This window comes from Rhinolophus sinicus, chromosome 1 (assembly GCF_057876585.1).
Source record: "Rhinolophus sinicus isolate RSI-liver-muscle chromosome 1, RSI-T2T, whole genome shotgun sequence".
NCBI classification, from domain to species: domain Eukaryota; kingdom Metazoa; phylum Chordata; class Mammalia; order Chiroptera; family Rhinolophidae; genus Rhinolophus; species Rhinolophus sinicus.
In genome coordinates this window covers 138557722-138577622 of record NC_142501.1, presented here as the reverse complement: position 1 = coordinate 138577622, position 19901 = coordinate 138557722, and the positions used below count along the sequence as shown (strand labels likewise).

General features: G+C 36.8%; 1 protein-coding gene across 1 annotated transcript in view; it reads right to left on the bottom strand.

The window, feature by feature from the left end:
* Positions 1-2969: 2969 nt before the first annotated feature.
* The window catches only part of KCTD8 (potassium channel tetramerization domain containing 8), a 247508-nt gene continuing 230576 nt past the window's right edge, over positions 2970-19901 (bottom strand). The window contains exon 2 of the mRNA XM_019741059.3: positions 2970-4329. Coding sequence (XP_019596618.1) covers positions 3869-4329 — 461 coding nt within the window. The 3' untranslated portion in view covers positions 2970-3868. The remainder of the gene's footprint in view (positions 4330-19901) is intronic.

Sequence of the window (19901 nt, the reverse complement as noted above, 5' to 3'; positions counted from 1 at the left end):
AAACTGTGAACTGAGACCAGATGCCTCTAAGGCCAACCTTTGGGTTGCTTAGCAAGTCGCACAAGATTCATTAAAGTCTGATGCTGCTTGTTTGGGGTTTATGAACCTTTGAGAGATTCTAGGAAAGTCAGCATCATGAGCCTAATCAGGCTGTTTATATGGAAAAGCCACTGGAAATGGCTTTGGCGGCCTGAAAGTTTGGTGGGGCAGGGTCTCAGGGAATCACCTGGGTGAGTAAAAGGTGTTAGTTAGGTTGATGGAGACTCAGCTATGGTGCTTGCCTGCATCTGCATGCTGGATCAGAAAGGGCTCAACAAAGGAACAATGGATTCTGCCAACACTTCTCTCTGGGAGAAAACTGCCCCTCCAGCCCTTGTCCTGAAGCCAGCAAATTCAGTTCCTTCTTGTATTTCCTTGGTATTTGTTGTGCAGCTGCCCCTGGGCTGGAGCTTAGAGAGAGTCTGTCAGCAAGTAAGTCTGTGCATGGGCCCATTAAGAGGAGTTTCTGGGACTCCAGCCACCCTCCATCTCACTCAGCCACAACCTATGTTAGTTTCACAGCCAGAAGTTCTTGCTACTTCTCTTCTTGGCACTGGAACCCTGGGTTGGGGAGACTAGTGTGGGTCTGGGACCCCTTGCTCCTCTGGGAAGACCTCCACGGCTGAGATATCTCTCCTTATTTTTAACTGGCACATGCAGGTATGGTACCAGCCCATTCTGTGTCTCTGACTCTTCTATGAATCTCAACATGGCTTCTTATACCTTAGTTATAGGACTTCTGTTCAAATAGACTTCAGACAATTCTCAATGATGATTGTTCTGTAATCTAGCTGTAATTTTGATGTAGTTGTGAGAGGAGGCAAGCACAGTATTTACCTACTCCGCCAACTTCACTGGAAGTTCCTCAGAGCCTCTTAAGTGTGTTTATACATAATGTCTGTTGTTTCTAGTTATACTTAGTGGGAGGAATAAGGAAAAGTTTGTCTACTCCATTTTTCTAAAATTGAAAATCTCACAATTTACATTTATTTCTTTTTCTCATCTTAGTTACTACTCAATATGTTTACACCTGAACTAATTTGAGTGTCAACTTTATATCAGATAAAAGAGACCTATGAGCTTCATAAATACTCAAAACGTATACCATGTGAGATCCAAAATATATGTATTCTCCACAAATACTCAACTTCAGTGCCTGCTTCCAGATCTTTTGACTTTTGGTGACCCTCTGTATTTTATTTTGATTCTTTGGAAAATGAGCTTACACATCAGTTTGAGCCCAACTGTTCTTGAAATTTTGGAGTCTCCTTTTCCTCAAGGGAGGTCCCCCTTCTAGTTGGCTCCTTTGATCCCCTCATAACTCCATTTGGAGCTAGTCAAGTTCGAGCTACTGGTGAGTTTGAGTTCTAGCCAGTTTGAGAAAATTAGACCATGAACTTCTTCTCAAGAGCAATAGCCAGTAATTTGCATTTCTTGAATATTTTGTTAATCTTTGAGTCAAGTGCTTGATGTATGCTAAGTGCTTAATAGAGTATTATTAAAATGCATTCTAATTTACTAAGGACTGTAAGGATGGACATTCTTATTGGTATCGCTTCACTTATGGTGTAGAGATATGAAAATCTGAAATAGTCGTCATTTACCAAATCCTTGCCATTTTTATTCCATTTGAAATTATGCATTCTGAAAAAACAGAGCAGGGTATGAGGTATTTTTCAGCTCTATTCACTACCGTTCACTGATGGACTTTGTATCTCAAGGGGATCATCTTTATAAATTACATGTCCTACACTCATTTGCCAACATGCTTCTACTGATATTGGGACATTGGAAAACATTGGTGAGAAATTAGAATGTGGGAAGCTAGGACAACTTCCACCCTCTCTCTTTGCTTTGGAAGGTACTGTGGAAGTGACTGTGACTCCTTAGTGGCTGTAGTTCTTACTGGAGAGCTTATTCCTCTCCAATCCAAATTCCCCATCTGATAGCCCTGCTTCCTGGATTCTGGTAAGACCACCGGCTTCTTTTTACCCTCCATCTCCAGGAGTGGTGGTGATACTTTACTTCAACTACCTCAGTTAAATCTTCTCTATGATATTATTATTATCCCTACATCCCTAAGATCTCACAGGTACTAAGTGGCAGGGGTGGTATTTGAACTGCGGCACCTAAACCACCAATCTCTATCCATTTGAGTATACTACAGCTACATCGAGACTGCCAATCTTCCCAACATAAAACAGGTTTTCAGAGTAGCTTTTTCCCTAACGACTGATTGGTAATTCAAGGTAAATCATATACCTCTTTTTTAAAATACCATTGCTGATGGTATTTTGTATACTAGTAGAGTGACAAATTTGAAAATATCAAAAAAATGAATGTAGATTTTAAAATTTTGAGTTATTATTTAGCTCCGTATAGTGTCCACATTGCTGCTGAACTTCTTTTTCAATTCACCACAGAGAAGATTGAGTTCTCTAATTCTTGAAGATATTATTACCATCTCTCAGCCTATTCTTTAATAAAATTTCATGATATTATGTGCTTCTTTCTGTAGGGATGGTAAAGAAAAAAATTGCATGGCTTATGATAAGAAAGCTTGTTTCCACATATGCAACTAGGAACAAATCTTGTCATTCAGCCTGACCTTTTAGCTTGCTATTGACATTTTTGTCTCTTAATTTGTAAGAGGTAAATTCCCAATTGTCTTTGGAGAGGCTTTCAATCTTGTTGTCAGCTAAAATAAAATTTTAGTGCATTCTCAGATGAGGTCTTTTCTCTTATGGGCTAAAGGTTTATTAATCAATACTGAGGCTATCTGGATCCTACTCTATCTACATTTTGGATTATATTAAAACTCTGACTTGTGAACATTAAGGTGGGACATATTCATTCTCCAGCTCGGGGTTTTAAATGAAAATTTAAGACAATGCAAAAATTGAGTATTTTTAAAGAAAAGTCAAAAGAAATCAAGGAATTCTAATATATTGTACTTTTTAAATAAATACATAGAGCTCTTTGCCATTTCCCTCAATTATTTTGATTAACATGATAATAGGATCTTTCAGAACATCATCATACCAATTTTCACAGCCTGACATAAGGACTCATTTCACAGAAATAATTATGACTAGTATTAATAGATGAATGTCAGTGCCATAAAACAATAGTATAAGGCATATTTACATCATCTTAACATACAGAACACCATACACCTACACCAAAAAATCACAGATCCAGAACAAATAAAATTCAATCTCCTAGACAGTTTACATTTACAGGCTTTGCCTGAAACACTTCTTTTTTTGTTTTGTTTCATTTTTTTTTGTAATTTTTTTCTTTCCAAGCGACAAACAGATCTTCCCTATGTCTTGTGATTTATTTGTAACATTGTGCTCATGCAAAAATAATACTTGTTTTATTGCATTAACATTTAAATGGTTTTGGATTTGAGTCCCAAAACCATCATCTAACATTGTACTTGATGTTACTTCATCCATATTTTCATTTTAGTTGGAGTGATATGATTTCTTTTTGGTGAGTTACAAAATGACAAACATATCCAGTTGACCACAGTTCAAAAGTCAAGATTCTAAGCTTCTTGCTCATGCATATTTTACTTTCATTCTTGCAGAATGGTTTGAATCAGATATACCATTTTGATCCAACTTTATTGGTTTTCTTTCTTTCCTTTTATATTTCTAAAAATGACAACAAAAAAGACTGAAAGAAAATACTGTCCCACATCCACTGTTCACAAAAAAGAAGAGCAGCAAGAATCACACTGACCATTGTTAGGACACAGTCAGGTGGTGGCACTGTAGTAAACATTGAATGTCATTGAAATACTTCAGGAATGTGATAATTACTATAACCCATACTTCTGTAACAGTTCAGATTGCCACTGGCGTTTGCGCTCTGGAAAATAATCTGGAATGTGGATTTTCTTAAAATCCTGAATACACTTTTTCATTTCTTCTTCCACACTAAGCTTCTCACAGACTTTCTTTTTGGAAAGGTTTGTTTCCCGGGACTTGCTGATGAGTGTCTGAAAGAGTTCACTGTTTCTGCGTTTGTCTGGTGGGGGCATCCATTGCACAGGTGCTTTTTTGGAAGGGCGATCCAATGTTAAGGTGTTAGGTTGGTGAGCTGTTGCCTGCTGGGCATTGGGTGGGTTATCTTGGGGAGTGCTTGCTTCTGAGTGGCTGTCACAACTGGAGGTGGAGAGCTCATTGCAGGAAGTCCCGCTTTCACTTCCTTTATCTGTGACTTTGTCATGTTTTCTATCTTCATGTTCTTGTTTAGGTGACACCATTTTATGAGGTGGTCCTAAAAGGAAAAAAGAAGTAGAACAATTAAATACAAAGTGGAAAGGTCAAATTAAATACATTTTATAGCTTTTGTTTTAAACCAAGAACACTTATCTTAAGAAAAGTGGGGTTGTTGCACTAGTTTATATTGAAGTATTAAATACAACACCTAGTGCCATTAAAGTACATTAAAATATGCAGCATGCTGATTAATTATTTATAACAAAGTTTGTGAGGCTTGCTTAATGAGCATTTTTGCCATAATAGATCATCAATAACTTTATACAAAAAGGAAGATTTTCATGATTTTAGTTACTAGTTCCTGAAATCTGAAAAAAATATCACATGTACAAATTTTGCTAATATCATAACTGTTTCATTAGACACTTAGTTCATTTCTGTTTTAGTTATTGACATTAGGTGTCCTTTATGTGTTTATTTTGCCTCTAGAAAAGTAGAAAATACTAGTGCTCTACTTTACAGTAGCAGTATTCTCCAGGCCTAGAGGTGTAATAGCATTATTGATGCTTCCAAGTGGGAGGCTAGTTTAAATCTTATCCTCAGTCTTTTAATCTTGTTTCCTGTCTATTTCCTTAGAGAGAATTATGAAAGTGCTATAAGATATATATGTGCCTAATGTTATGGTGAAAAAATATAGTTGAAATATAGTGTTCTCTTAAAATACAAGGTTTACCATTTCAGGTAAATTACCTAGGAGGACAATTTTCAGAAAGTGATAGTTTGCCAAGATAATTATTTCAAATACACAGTCTAGTTCCAAGAGAGAGCATATTTTATTCTCAACTCTGCTGTGGGATTAGGACATCAATTTAACATTTATTGAATACCACCACATGCCCAGAACTATAATAAAACCTATAATAAAACTATAATTAACTGGAGTCCAACCATTGAGAAATATTAAGTTACCCAAATCTCATTTTTTCTTGCAGTCAACTTTTATGAACAAGTTATATAAATCAGAATGGGGGGAGGCATCATTTTTTTTAAACAATTGCCCAAGGGGTTCTACTGGGCAGCCGGAATTTATAAAAATTGGTCTCATTCATAGGGTCTCAACCTTAGCCACATACAAAATTACCTGGAAAGCTTAAGTTATTGATGCCTTGTTCTCAACCCCAGATATCCTGCTACTTGGCAATCGAGGCATTTAGTAGATCCAGGTGATTTCAATGTACAGCCAAAATTATGAACCTTTCCTCAGCCTAATATATATGAAATGAGTTTATAACCAATATGAACAGTTTATATTACTCAGAATGGTAGGAAAGCAAACCGACAAAAATATTTTTCATAAAAGCACCTACTATGTGCAACTCATTGTGGGGTGCTAACACCATTTTTCCTATTTAAAATCAGAATACACAAAAGTTGATACCAAACATTCAGTTAAGTGAGATTAAAGATTTTAAAAAGTTTTAGAACTTTGTGGAATGATGGAAATATTCTGTATCTTGACTATAGTGTTAGTTACAGGACTGCACACTTTTGTGAAAACTGACAGAATTGCATATGTAAAATGGGTGAGTTTTTCTATCTGTAAACTATTGCTTGATTAACCTAACAAAAAACAAGCAAACAACTGCCCCTCCCCCATCCAAAAAAAAAGGCTTTAAGGAATATGTACCTATTTGAGGGAACACTTAGCTAGTACTTCACACTTTCTTTGTCTGCAATACAGCAAATGTTGATGCTTATGGATCTTAGTAAGAAAGTGCACTAGTACATTTCAGAAGCATTTGCAACGTGGATTAATGAAAGCAAAAGCAAACAACTGTTTTTTGGTCTCTGTCATTGTCATTTATGGTATGAAAAAAACGAGGGTGAGCCTGAGGGGTGAAGATGGAGAAGATGCACTTTTAACACTCCTTGCTGATTTACCCAGATCCATTCTGAACCCTCCTGTCCTTAGTGGCTGACAGGCACACACTATGTCCTTAGGCTCCCTTGTCTTCTAGCTTTCAGTTGGATTCAGTCAATGACAAAGACTGGCCAGACCAAATCTCACTCACCCCACCCCAGGATTCCTGTGAACCTGAACCTAGAGGCACAGCCCTGTAGAGCAGCTTTCTCTACCTCTTTATTTTTTCTCCTCTCCCCTCCCATTGCCTCCCTTCTTTCCAGATTCCATTAAACTGAGGCTCATATCTTTAGGCAAACAAGTATTGACCATGTCCACTGTAACTTGCATGAGGGTATTGCCCACACTATCGTAAACTGACGATATTCAACTTTTCTCAAATGACCCAACTAAATGTTCTTTCTCTTTCTTCCAGGACCCTGACTAACAGACCCACACTGGTCCCCAACCATCCTCTCCATTGACTACATTACTTGTAGGGTCAGTGTTTTAGTGGCAATAATGTTGAAAAGGGAATGGGTTTGGAGTCCTGACCTGAAATCAAATTCTAGCTCCCACGCAAATAGTCTTGTGACCTTGAAAGAAATACTTAGCTTCTCTAAGCTTTAATTTCCTTATCTGTAAACTAGGTAGTAGTACTTTTCTTATAAGGTTATTTTGAGATGAAATGAAATACTATACAAAAAAGTCTGCTATAATCACAATAATGACAGTACATCACTGTCGTGTTTTTAAATGCACAGATGTTCAGGCCTATCTCTAGAGATTTTACATTTCCTGCAGGGTTTGTTTGTATATGTTTATGTGGAGGTCAGGATGGTGAGGAGGTGCAGCATCTGTTTATCTAATTATCATTATGGTGGAATGTGATCCAAGTAGCATGATGCCCACCAGCCTAGTATGACGCAGAATATAAATAAATGTTTTTTCACCCTTTCTGTCAACCTTCTGCATTACTTTAACCAAATCCCAAAGAGGAATCCACAATTTTCATTCCCAATGACTAAACTGCAAATACCTAGGAAAACCAATTTATATTTAAGCATAAAAGAGTGAGGAGAAATCATTTCCTGTTAATAGGCATGGGGATAGAGCATTAGACGGAGATACCCAGGCAGTAAATTAATAATATCAGAGTGGAAGACAGTATAGAAGAGGATACAGTTGATCCTTGAACAATGCAAGGGTCAAAAATCCATGTATAACCTTTGACTCCCCCAAAACTTAATTGCAAATAGCCAACCATTGACCAGAAGCCTTATCAATAACATAGTAGATTAACACACATCTTATATGTATTATATACTGTATTCTTATAACAAAGTAAGTTAGAGAAAAGAAAATGCTATTAAGAAAATCATAGGGATGGCTGGATGGCTCAGTTGGTTAGAGAGTGAGCTCTGAACAACAGGGTTACCGGTTTGATTTTCACATGGGCCAGTGAGCTGTGCCATCCACAACTAGACTGAGTGACAACGAGCTGCTGCTGAGCTTCTGGAAGGGTGGCCAGATGGCTCAGTTGGCTAGAGTGTCAGCTCACAACAACAAGGTTGCTGGTTCAATTCCCACATGGGATGGTGGGTTACACCCCCCTGCAACTAAGATTGAAAGCGGCAACTGGAATTGGAGCTGAGCTGTGCCCTCCACAACTAGACTGAAAGACAATGACTTGGAGCTGATGGGCCCTGGAGAAATACACTGTCCCCCAATATTCTCCAATTAAAAAAAAAATCATAAGGAAGAGAAAATGCATTTACAGACATCATCAAAATTGCGGCGTGAGGTGAGCCTCTGGATATCTCCCCTGGAATTTACAACAAATTGAATAACTATAACTCCACAAAGGACTCCGTGCACAACAGACAGGCAAGACAAAGAGGTTCACTACTGAATTCACCTAAAGGTGAGCAAATTGCACGAGCAGGGGAGGAGGGAAGGGAGAAGTGTGGAGATGGGAATGCAAGGGCGCAGGATGCGGACTTAGCTCAGTGCTCCGAGCTCGCTGCATCCCGGAACTACTGCACCAGTGGGAAAGGGAAGAACTTAGACTGCTAGGGCTCCACTTAAGGCCCACAGGGCTGAGGGGACAGCATATAACATGGCTGAAACCAACGCTCACGGCAGAGACCTCGGAGCAAAGATTGAGGGAAGAAGGCTGAAAATGATTTAAGCCCTCACTGCCAAGCAGAGAATGGAAGCCTTAGGCACTGAGACTAGCCACCCCTTCCCTACCTTCCGAGAGCTCACCCTGCCCCCACCTGCCTAGTGCTAGAAGCAGAACAGTAGCAGTGTCAGATCAAAAGAACAGAATATTTGCAGTTCTGAGAACTCTGGTCTGCAGACACAGATTTGCAGCCCAACTAGTTCCAGCAAAGGGGAGGGAGCTGTGGAAGCAGAACTGGCTGTGGTAGTGGTTGCTGCAATTGTTCTGGGCCACCTCTCACAACCCACCCTTCCCCTGTCTCCACCTATCTGGGTGGATCCCTGCAAGAGTAAACAGAACTGCTGAAACATACAGGCTCTGAATCTGGTGCAGGAAGAGCTTTTGGAACTTCAAAAGCTCTCCACATCCCCACACGGATTGCACCCTAGGACCCAGGCAAACTGTAAACAGGAGAAGCCCGCCTTCCAGGGAATGCCCTTATTTTGTGAGAAGCTGGAATAATGCAGAGAAAACATAACACTACACTGTGAGAGAAAAAAAGGCTGCAGTCGGAGAGAAAGTAAAACATTCTACCAACACGTACTGGAAAACAAAAGAAAGACCTCTACCTATCAACCTGTTGCAGAGCCCACTCCTGTAGATGTCTAGGAAGAGAAATAATAAATCAGTAATTGCCATGAATAACCAAGGCAACAAGACAGCTCAGAAAGAAAGTGAAAAGTCACCAGGAAATGAACTTAAAGATATGGAAATATGTGACTTAAATGACAGAGAATTCAAGATTGCAGTTCTGAAATAACTCAACGAGATGCAAGAAAACACAGAAAGGCAGTTTAATGAACTCAAAAACACAATCAAAGAACAACAGGAACATTTTACCAAAGAGATTGAAATTTTTAAAAAGACCCAAATAGAATTTCTGGAGCTTAAGCACTCAATAGAAAAAATGAAAAATGAAATAGCCAGTTTATGCAGTAGACTTGATCAGATGGAGGAAGGAATTAGTGACATCGAAGATAGAAACCTGGAAATGACACAGATGGAAGAAGAAAGGGACTTGAGACTTAAAAGAAATGAAAGAACTCTACAAGAACTTTCTGACTCCATCAGAAAGAGCAAAATGAGAATAATGGGCATACCAGATGGAGAAGAAAGAGAGAAGGGAACAGAGAGTATTTTCAAACAAATAATTGACGAGAACTTCCCAAACTTGTGGAAAGAACTGGATCCTCGAATCCAAGAAGCAAATAGAACACTAATTACCTCAACCCAAACTCGCCTTCTCCAAGGCACGTTGTATTGAAGCTGTCTAAAATCAACTACAAAGAAAGAATCCTCAAGGCAGCCAGGGAAAAGAAGACAGTAATTTACACAGGAAAGCCCATTAGATTATCATCAGATTTTTCAGCAGAAACTCTACAAGCCAGGAGGGAGTGGAACCAAATATTCAAACTATTTAAAGAGAGAAATCATGGGCCAAGAATAATATATCCAGCAAAGATATCCTTTAGATATGAAGGAGGAATAAAGACCTTTCCAGACATACAGAAGCTGAGGGAATTTTCTAATACACGACCTGCACTACAAGAAACACTAAAGGAGGCTATTCGACCACCATCAACAGGGACAATTTGTGGCAACCAAAACATAAAAAGGGGCAGAGTAAAGGCCTGAACTGGAATATGGGAATGGAGAAAGTAAGTATGCTGAAGAAAATGGAATACTCTAAATATTACACTTTCTTTTACATAAACTTAATGGTAAACACTCAAAATAACAACCCAGAACTGAAATATATACTGTAATAAAAGAAGAAACAGAGAGAAAAATCATAGAATACCACCACACAGAAATAATAGACACCAAAAAGGCAAACAAACAATGGAGACACAGTCTTATCAGAAAACTAAAGATAGAATGATAGGAAATCCTCACATATCAATAATTACTCTAAATGTAAATGACTGAACTCACCAATAAGAAGGCACAGAGTAGCAGATTGGATAAAAAAACTAAATCCAACCATATGCTGTTTCCAAGAGACACATCTCAGCTACAAGGACAAGCATAGACTCAAAGTGAAAGGGTAGAAATTGACACTCCAAGCAAACGGTATCCTGAGAAAATCAGGTGTAGTCATACTGATATCAGATGAAACAGACTTCAGGGTAAAAAAGGTAACAAGAGACAAAGATGGACATTTCATAAAGGTAAAGGAGACTATACAACAAGAAGACATAGCAATCATGAATATTTATGCCCCCAATCAGGGCGCACCGAAATTTACCAAGCAACTACTAACAGAACTAAAGGGAGAAATTGACCAAAACTCAATTATACTAGGGGACTTAAATACATCATTGACAGCTATGGATAGATCATCGAAATAAAAAATAAATAACAAAATACTAGCCCTAAATGACACATTAGATGAAATGGACATAATTGACATTTATAGAGCACTTCATCCTAAAACAACAGCCTATACATTTTCTTTTCTAGTGTACACGGAACATTCTCAAGCATAGACGATATATTGGGACATAAAACTAGCCTCAGCAAATTTAAGAAGATTGAAATCATACCAAGCATATTCTCTGATCACAAGGCTTTGAAATGGGATATCAACTGTAAAAAGAAAACAGGAAAAACCATAAATACATGGAGATTAAACAACATACTTTTAAAGAACGACCGGGTCAAAGAAGAAGTTAGAGGACAGATCAAAAGATACATAGAAACAAATGAGAATGAAGATACATCTTGCCAAAATTTTGGGGATGCAGCAAAAGCAGTTTTAAGAGGGAAATTTATATAATTACAGGCCTAGCTCAAGAAACAAGAAAAATCCCAAATAAATAACCTCATGTTACGCCTTAAAGAACTAGAAAAAGAGGAACAAATGAAACCCAAGGTCAGCAGAAGAAAGGAAAAAAAAAAAAAATCAGAGCAGAACTAAATGAAATAGAGAACAAAAAGACAATAGAAAAATTAATGTGTCAAATAACTGGTTCCTTGAAAAGATTAACAAAATTGACAAACCCTTGGCTAGACTCACTAAGATAAAAAGAGAGAAGACACTAATAAAATCAGAAATGAAAACGGGGAAGTTATAACGGATGCCACAGAAATAAAAGGATCATCCAAGAATACTACGAAGGACTATATGCCACCAAATTCAATAACCTAGAAGAAATGGACAAGTTCTTAGAAACACATAGCCTTGCTAGGCTGAACCATGAAGAACTGGAAATCTAAACAGACCGATCACCAGTAATGAAATTGAATCAGTCATCTAAAACCTTCCCAAAAGCAAAAGTCCTGGACCAGATGGCTTCACTAGTGAATTCCACCAATCCTTCAAAGAGGATCTAATATCAATCCTGCTCAAACTCTTCCAAAAAATTGAAGAGGAGACGGTACTCCCTAACTGTTTTTATGAGGCCAACATCACCCTGATACCAAAACTTGTTAAGGACAACACAAAAAAAGAAAACTGCAGACCAGTATCTCTGATGAATACCGATGCAAAAATCTTAAACAAAATTCTAGTAAATCCAATACAACAATGCATTAAAAAGATTATTCATCACAACCAAGTGGGGCTCATCCCAGGAGCACAAGGATGGTTCACCGACACACAAATCTATCAATGTGATACATCACATATACAAAATAAAGGACAAAAATCATATGATTTATCAATTGATGCAGAAAAAGCATTATACAAGATACTACATTCATTTATGATTAAAATACTTTATAAAATAGGTATAGAAGGAAAGTACCTTAACATAATAAAGGCCATATACAACAAACCCTCAGCTAATATCATGATTAACGGTGAAAAACTGAAGCCCTTTGTTCTATGTTCAGGAACATGACAGCGCTGTCCCCTATCACCTCTGCTTTTCAACATAGTGTTGGAAGTCCTCGCCAGAGCAATCAGGCAAGAGAAAGAAATAAAAGGCATCCAAATTGGTAATGAAGAAGTTAAATTGTCACTCTTTGCAGATAACATGATGCTATATATAGAAAACCCTAAAGACTCCACCAAAATGCTGTTAAAAACAATCAAACAATAAAGTTGCCGGCTACAAAATCAACGTACAAAAGTCCATTGCATTCCTATATACTAACAATAAAATCTCAGAAAAAAAGAAATAAAAACAATTCCTTTTGCAATTGTAGCAAAAATAATAAAACACCTAGGAATAAGCTTAACCAAGGATATGAAAGACCTATATGCTGAAAACTACAAGACATTTTTAAAAGAAATTGAAGAAGACACAAAGAAATAGAAAGACATCCTGTGCTCATGGATTGGAAGAATCAACATAGTTAAAATGGCCATATTACCCAAAGCAATATACAGATTTATTGCAATCCCCATCAAAATTCCAATGACATTTTTTAAAGAAATAGAACAAAAAATTCTTCAGATTTGTTTGGAACCACAAAAGACCCCGAATAGCCAAAGCAATCTTAAGAAAAAAGAACAATGCTGGAGGTATCACACTCCCAGACTTTAGCTTGTACTACAGGGCAACAATAATCAAAACAGCATGGTATTGGCAGGAAAACAGACACATAGACCAATGGAATAGAATTGAGTACCCAGAAATAAAACCGCATAAATATGGACAATTTTTGACAAGGAAGCAAGAAACATACAATGGAGAAAAGACAGCCTCTTCAATAAATGGTGCTGGGAGAATTGGAAAGCCATGTACAAAAGAATGAAACTGGAGTGCTATCTGTCACCATGTACCAAAATTAATTCAAAATGGATTGAAAACTTAAGCATAAGACCTGACACAATAAACTGCATAGAAGAAAACATAGTACTAAACTTATGGACCTTGGGTTCAAAGAGCCTTTTATGAATTTGACTTCAAAGGCAAGGGAAGTAAAAACTAAAATAAATGAACTGGACCATATGAAACTTAAAAGCTTCTGCAGAGCAGAAGAAAACATCGACAAAATAAAGGGGCAACCAACAGAATGGGAGAAGATTTTTGCAAACAGTGCCTTCGATAAGGGGCTAATATCCAAAATATACAAGGAACTCATGCAACTCAACACCAAAAATCAAACAACCCAGTTGAAAAATGGGCACACGACCTGAAGAGACATTTCTCTAAAGAGGACATACAAATGGCAAATAAACATATGAAAAAATGTTCAACGTTACTAATCATCAGAGAAATGCAAATAAAAACCACAATAAGACATCACCTCTCCCCAGTCAGAATGGCTATCATCAACAAGACAAATAGTAACAAGTGTTGGAGAGGCTGTGGAGAAAAAGGAATGCTCATACACTGTTGGTGGGAATGCAGACTGGTGCAGCCACTATGAAAGGCAATGTGGAAGTTCCTCAGAAAATTACAACTGAATTGCCATATGACCCAGCAATCCCTCTCCTTGGTATCTACCCAGAAAATCTGAAAACATTTATCCATAAAGATAAGTGTGCTCCAATGTTCATTGCAGCTTTATTTACGGTGGCCAAGACATGGAAACAACCAAACTGTCCTTCGATAGATGAATGGATAAAGAAGCTGTGGTATATATACACAATGGAATACTATTTGGTGGTAAGAAAAGATGAAATAGGACCATTTGTGACAACATGGATGTATCTTGATATTATAATGCTAAGCGAAATAAGTCAGACAGAAAAAGCAGAGAACCATATGATTTCACTGATATGTGGTATATAAACCAAAAACAACAAAAAAGCAAGACAAACAAATGAGAAAGAAAAACTCATAGCCACAGACAATAGTTTAGTGGTTACCAGAGGGTAAGGGGGGAAGAGGGTGGGAGATGAGGGTAAAGGGGATCAAATATACGGTGATGGAAGAACTGACTCTGGGTGGTGAACAAACAATGAAATTTATAGATGATGTAATACAGAATTGTACATCTGAAATCTATGTAACTTTACTAACAATGGTCACCCCAATAAACTTTAATTAAAAAAATAAATAATAAAAAATAAATAAATAATACATTTACAGTATTGTTCATATTTATTGAAAAAAATCGGTGTATAAGTGAACCCAGACAGTTCAAACCCGTGCTGTTCAAGGGTCAATTGTACTAAGTGACACCAAAGCAAATGCTTCATTTTGTTTATATTCACTGGGGGGAAAATGCTTAATGACAAACACTAGGGAGGATATGGAGTTATATAAAGTCAATGCATTAACTAAATAAATTATACAGTTATTATGCTTAATGAATTACAATTTATCCATGGAAGTAAGCCTCGCCTCCCAATACACCACACACACACACACACACACACACACACACACACACACACACACACAGAAACTCTACAATACAATCTGTGATGGAAATGAATTGCTCTAGTAGTGTAAGATGGAAGATCAAGGGAAAATTCTCTGAAGAAGGCATTCACCAGTTCTGCCAACAGAATTGTACTGAGCACAGTACAATGCCACACATGGAGGAGGCACAAAGCAGATGCTCTAGTGAATCTCAGAGGCTATTTTACGACATTAAGTGTTTCAAATTCATGGGGCACTTTCGAATCCCTCCCACTGTAAACTTTAAACTCTATGGGGAAAAAAAGAGGTGGGAACCTGAATTTACTATGATCTTAAAAGCTTCTTTTATTTTTTAAGAGAACTTAGCGAAATAAGTCAGACAGAAAAAGTAGAGAGCCATATGACTTCACTGATATGTGGTATATAAAATTGAAAACAACAAAGGAACAAGACAAAGAAATGAATAAACAAAAACTAATAGACACAGACAATAGTTTAGTGGTTACCAGAGGGTAAGGGGGGAGGAGGGTGGTAGATGAGGGTAAAAGGGATCAAACATATGGTGATGGAAGGAGAACTGACTCTGGGTGGTGAACACACAATGTGACATATAGATGATGTATTACAGAATTGTACACCTGAAACCTATGTAACCTTACTAATAATTGTCACCCCAATAAACTTTAAATTAAAAAAAGGACTTAGAATAGGTACAGATATTAACAAGAATTTACAAATACCCACTTTTATTTTTCACTCCTATTTTATAAGCTATCTTTAGACAAAGTGGACTCCCAATCAGAAGACTAAACAGGTTCAAATGTTTATATTATGATTTAAGGGAAAACGTTTACCTTTATTTTGTCCATACTTTCAGTGTATAAACTACTATGCCAGTTCTCTGAATAAATCATTACATGTAACAAATAATCTCTTTTTATGTTGAAATTTTTAATAATGCATAACATATCATGTATTGTGATTATTGCTATTTGATTAAGGATACTTTAAATCATTACTGATAACAGTGGGTTCAAATTGGGACTAAGATACAATAATAAAATGATTTATATTTTTCATGACATGGAATGTAAGAAAAATAAGTGAATTTAGAGGAAATAATAATTACTCTAGTTACTTAGTTGTCTTGTGGATGCCTGCTAATTGTAGGCTTTCAGGGATAATTTAAAACTTTAATTTTACATTGTTCCATTCAGTGATCCACAGCCACTTGAAATTCTTATGCGCACACCATGGATAAGTACTTAATAACGCTGTCTTGCATATGTGGGAACAGCATGATTTTCAAAAACTTCTCTGCATTTCTTCAACTAGTAATAGAATCAAACATAGACCTAAATGATCTTCCTAAAAGTATTTTTCCCTCTGATTTAGAGCACCAGTCAGACTTTGTATAAGAAAAGAAAATGTGATTTGTGTCTTATCAGCTGGGTTTTCTTCCATCACTAAAGAAACTCATCACTAATTATTAGAGTAGGCAACAAATCAATGAATAAACACATCTCATACCAATTTAAGATTTTAAAAGGAGTTAATTATTTAAACGAGTTCAGTACATATGTATACCTAGAAACTTTCCAAAAAGCATTTGGACACTTAAATCTTCCACCTTTAATTTAGCTATTTGCCATTGAGTAGACTAGGATTTTCCAGGAGTTGATTGCCTTTCAGGGGGAATTACATGTATAAACTTACCTAGGAGACCTGCAAGTCAGCTACCTAGGTCATGCTTTTCCACAATCATTTTTAAAAGAACAGTCAGTACACACAAGCACACACACACATATACACACGATACTCATTTATCATGCTCACATTTTTCTTCAGTGTGGGAATAGCCTTGGAAGATGTGGGTTTGAGCTTGGCTCAGACACTCTCACCGAATACTTTGTGCTGGTCATGTAACCTCCCTAATATTCAGTCCCTTTTGGTTAAAATTTGGGGATTGGTCCCTAAGTTCATTTATGTAATAAAGTTCTGTAGTTCTAAATTATATAATAAGTAGGAAGGGGTTTTCTAGACAGTAATATTCTAATCAGATATTAAATATAACACATTAAAGAGTTACTATTAATAGAAATTACCTCTTTGAAATGGGGAAACAAATTCAACTTGCACTAAAGTACTTCACAGTATTACAGGTTCAAGGACAACTTTCTTTAAGTTCATTGATAGGAAGTGTAGTTCTAGAAGACATTACCGACTCACATTTGTTTCATTAAATCTATTCTTGCCCTGCAATGCCAGGAATGAGAATGATGCTTAAGGCCACACAGAGTTCATATACTAGTTCAACAATTTACTAGGTGTGTTTTCTTGGGCAAGTTCCTTACTTTCTTTGGGCCTCTGTATTCTCAAGTTGAAACTTCACAGAGTTGTGGCAAAGATTAAATGAGCCAATGCTTGTAAAGTACTTAGGATGTGCCTCACATGCGTAAATGTTGAAAATGTTAATAATTATTTAGAATAAATATCCAGTGCTATTTGGTTATAGTATGGCATTTTTGTTTATCTGAATATTGAAAAAACTGACTGAGGAAAATAAATACTTCCATTTTAATTCTGGCCGTGCACATGGGACCTAGGAACATATGAATCGCAGACCTGTCTCTTAGCTTATTTTGGCCTCAGTTTTTTATCTATTAACAATAAGAACAGTAATGCCATCACAGGGCTATAATAAGAAAGGAAGTAACGTATGTCAAAGCAATTTTTCTGTAAAGTTCAAATAATAGATTTGACAGGTTATTAATTATTAAATTTTCATGTCCTAACAGGAATTTACCTGAGAAACTAAAATATGAAAGCTTTCTTTTAAGTTATTAAAATATGTGATAAAAAGTAATAGTAAAAACATTATATTAAATAAAATAAAACAACAGACCAAAACTTGTACAATTGGGCAAAACAGGGCTTTTGATTAATTCCATTGGGTTTTATTAAACTGATGTAAAAAGGAGGAGATGACAGCTGTTTTAAGTCATTTGGATAGATCATGTAGAACAGAAATTAAATGTTGATATTTTCATCTTTATAAGAGTTATATAACTCCTGGGTAGTTCTGGGTGCAGGCACCGTCAGTAAGGATACTTCAATATTTTTTTCTTGGAATGCACAAGCCTTTCCAAATGATGTCTAGGTGTACAATTCACACTTGGTAAAAACCTTTTATTTTAATCTCTTTTACCTGCCTACTGATGATAAAAAAGGCTGGATATGTAAAATGTGTCTGCAATAGGCACAATTCTCAGAAGGAAAATTACCCTTTAATAGTGCTAAACTCAATAGTGTGTGAATGGTTATGTGGTACTTGAACAGAATGAACCAATCTGTCTTAAATATTAGTACCACCTGCCTCTGAGAATTAACTGCTTGAGTCAAAAGGGAAAAAACTCCATTTTGATTAGATAAACATTTGTTGAGCACCTACTATGTACCAGTCTTAGTGGTTACAAGATGAAGGACTTGCACGCAGACATACACATGTGCTCCCTGATATCAAGTGTTTCAGGCTTACAGTGGCAAGCACAGTAATGCAGCTGTAACTAAAATGTGAATAGAATATGAAGGAGGGAGCAGGAGTAAATTTTGATTGGAGTGAGCAAAGGAATGGGCATCAGTTAAATTTTCACAGTAAATTGAAATTTAAAGGTCATATAAGTGATTTGCCCATTGTAGAGAAAAAAGGCTATTTGAATGAATAGCAATTAATTTTTATATGATAAAAATTAATTTCTTTATATTTTCTGTAATCTCTACTGTCATTACTTAACCACTTTTTAGAATGAAGGGAATCAGAAAGAAAAGTAAAGAAGTGCAATTTGAAACGAGAAATGTGTCGTGGTATTCCTTTGTTCATCCTGACATGATTGGTCCAAATGGTGTTTTCAGCATAAAACATTCCATTCTCACATTTGGATATGATTTCCTGTAATTATTCGCTCTCTTAATGACCCATAGTAGTTTGTTTGAATCTGTCTTAAAGTCGTTTGAATTTGTCTTAAACAATAGTTATTTCTGTGTTGATTTTAACTTTCATCCCTGTGTTCCGCTTCACAAAACACACACACAAACTACAACAATCACTCTGGAACAGAGAGCCTTTTCTTTTATTTAATCTTTGTACTTCCTGGAACACCAACCCCATGACTAGACTCATAACAATTCAGTAATAAACCTCCTTTTTCACAGGCACATACTATATAAAAGGGATAATTTATGTGGTTTTCAATTTGTGAACCCAAGCTTACTCTTTCTTGTTCCGCATCTATAAACTGGGAATCATAACACCTATTCAGTACTTAGCAAAGATGACTGAGAGGTTGTAGCTACAACACGTCTGATAGCAGTGGGAGGAAAGAAAAAGGGAGCTCTGTAAATATAGAGTGGAGGTGTACTTATGCGCTGTGTATAACAACTTTATATGAGCGTAAAATCATGCTGGTTGAAAATTATTGCTGCCTGTTGTAAAATACTAAACAGCTGTCTGAGGACGGAGGAAAAAAAAAAAAGGATTGACGATAACAAGGGAAGCAGAAGCTGTGAGGAGGAAAAAAAAAGTTAATACTCTGGGGTACCACAAGCAGTAGCAATTACAGGCAGAAAGTCATAGTTGACGGGTTTTTGTCAGATCTCTTCAGATCTTGAGTGCTTGCCTGCCAATACATGTGTTCAAGTACTTCCAACAATGGCCAGCAAGATGCAACATTTTGCAGCTGTTAGACTATTTAATGTGAATGCCACCTCTTTTCACTTTGAGATTTATAAAAGTGTGCCTATTATGGGGGCAACTTGATGCACAGTCAGTACAGTGAGGGCACAATGGAAGCAAGTATGCTCACAGCAGAGTTTAATTTCATGTTGTGCAACAATCTGAACAAATACTCAGCCTTTGAGAATAGCAAAACTGTGCTTGAAATGAAACTCTGACACCTACTAGCTATGTGCCAAAATGTGTCTTTAAGACTCATTTTTCTACTTAAGAGGGAGTCAATATACGGTACCTCCCTCCTAGAGTTGCTTTAAGTAAAGACATGCATGTGGAAGAGTCTTACAGTAGTGGCGTCAGAAAAGACATCAGGTCCTAATCCCTGGAAGCTATAAATGTCACCTTGTGTGATAGTCTTTGCAGATGGGATTAAGGATTTTGAGATGGTGAAATTATTCTGGATTTCCCAGTTGAACCCTAAATCAACAACAGGTGTTCTTACAAGAGGGAGTTG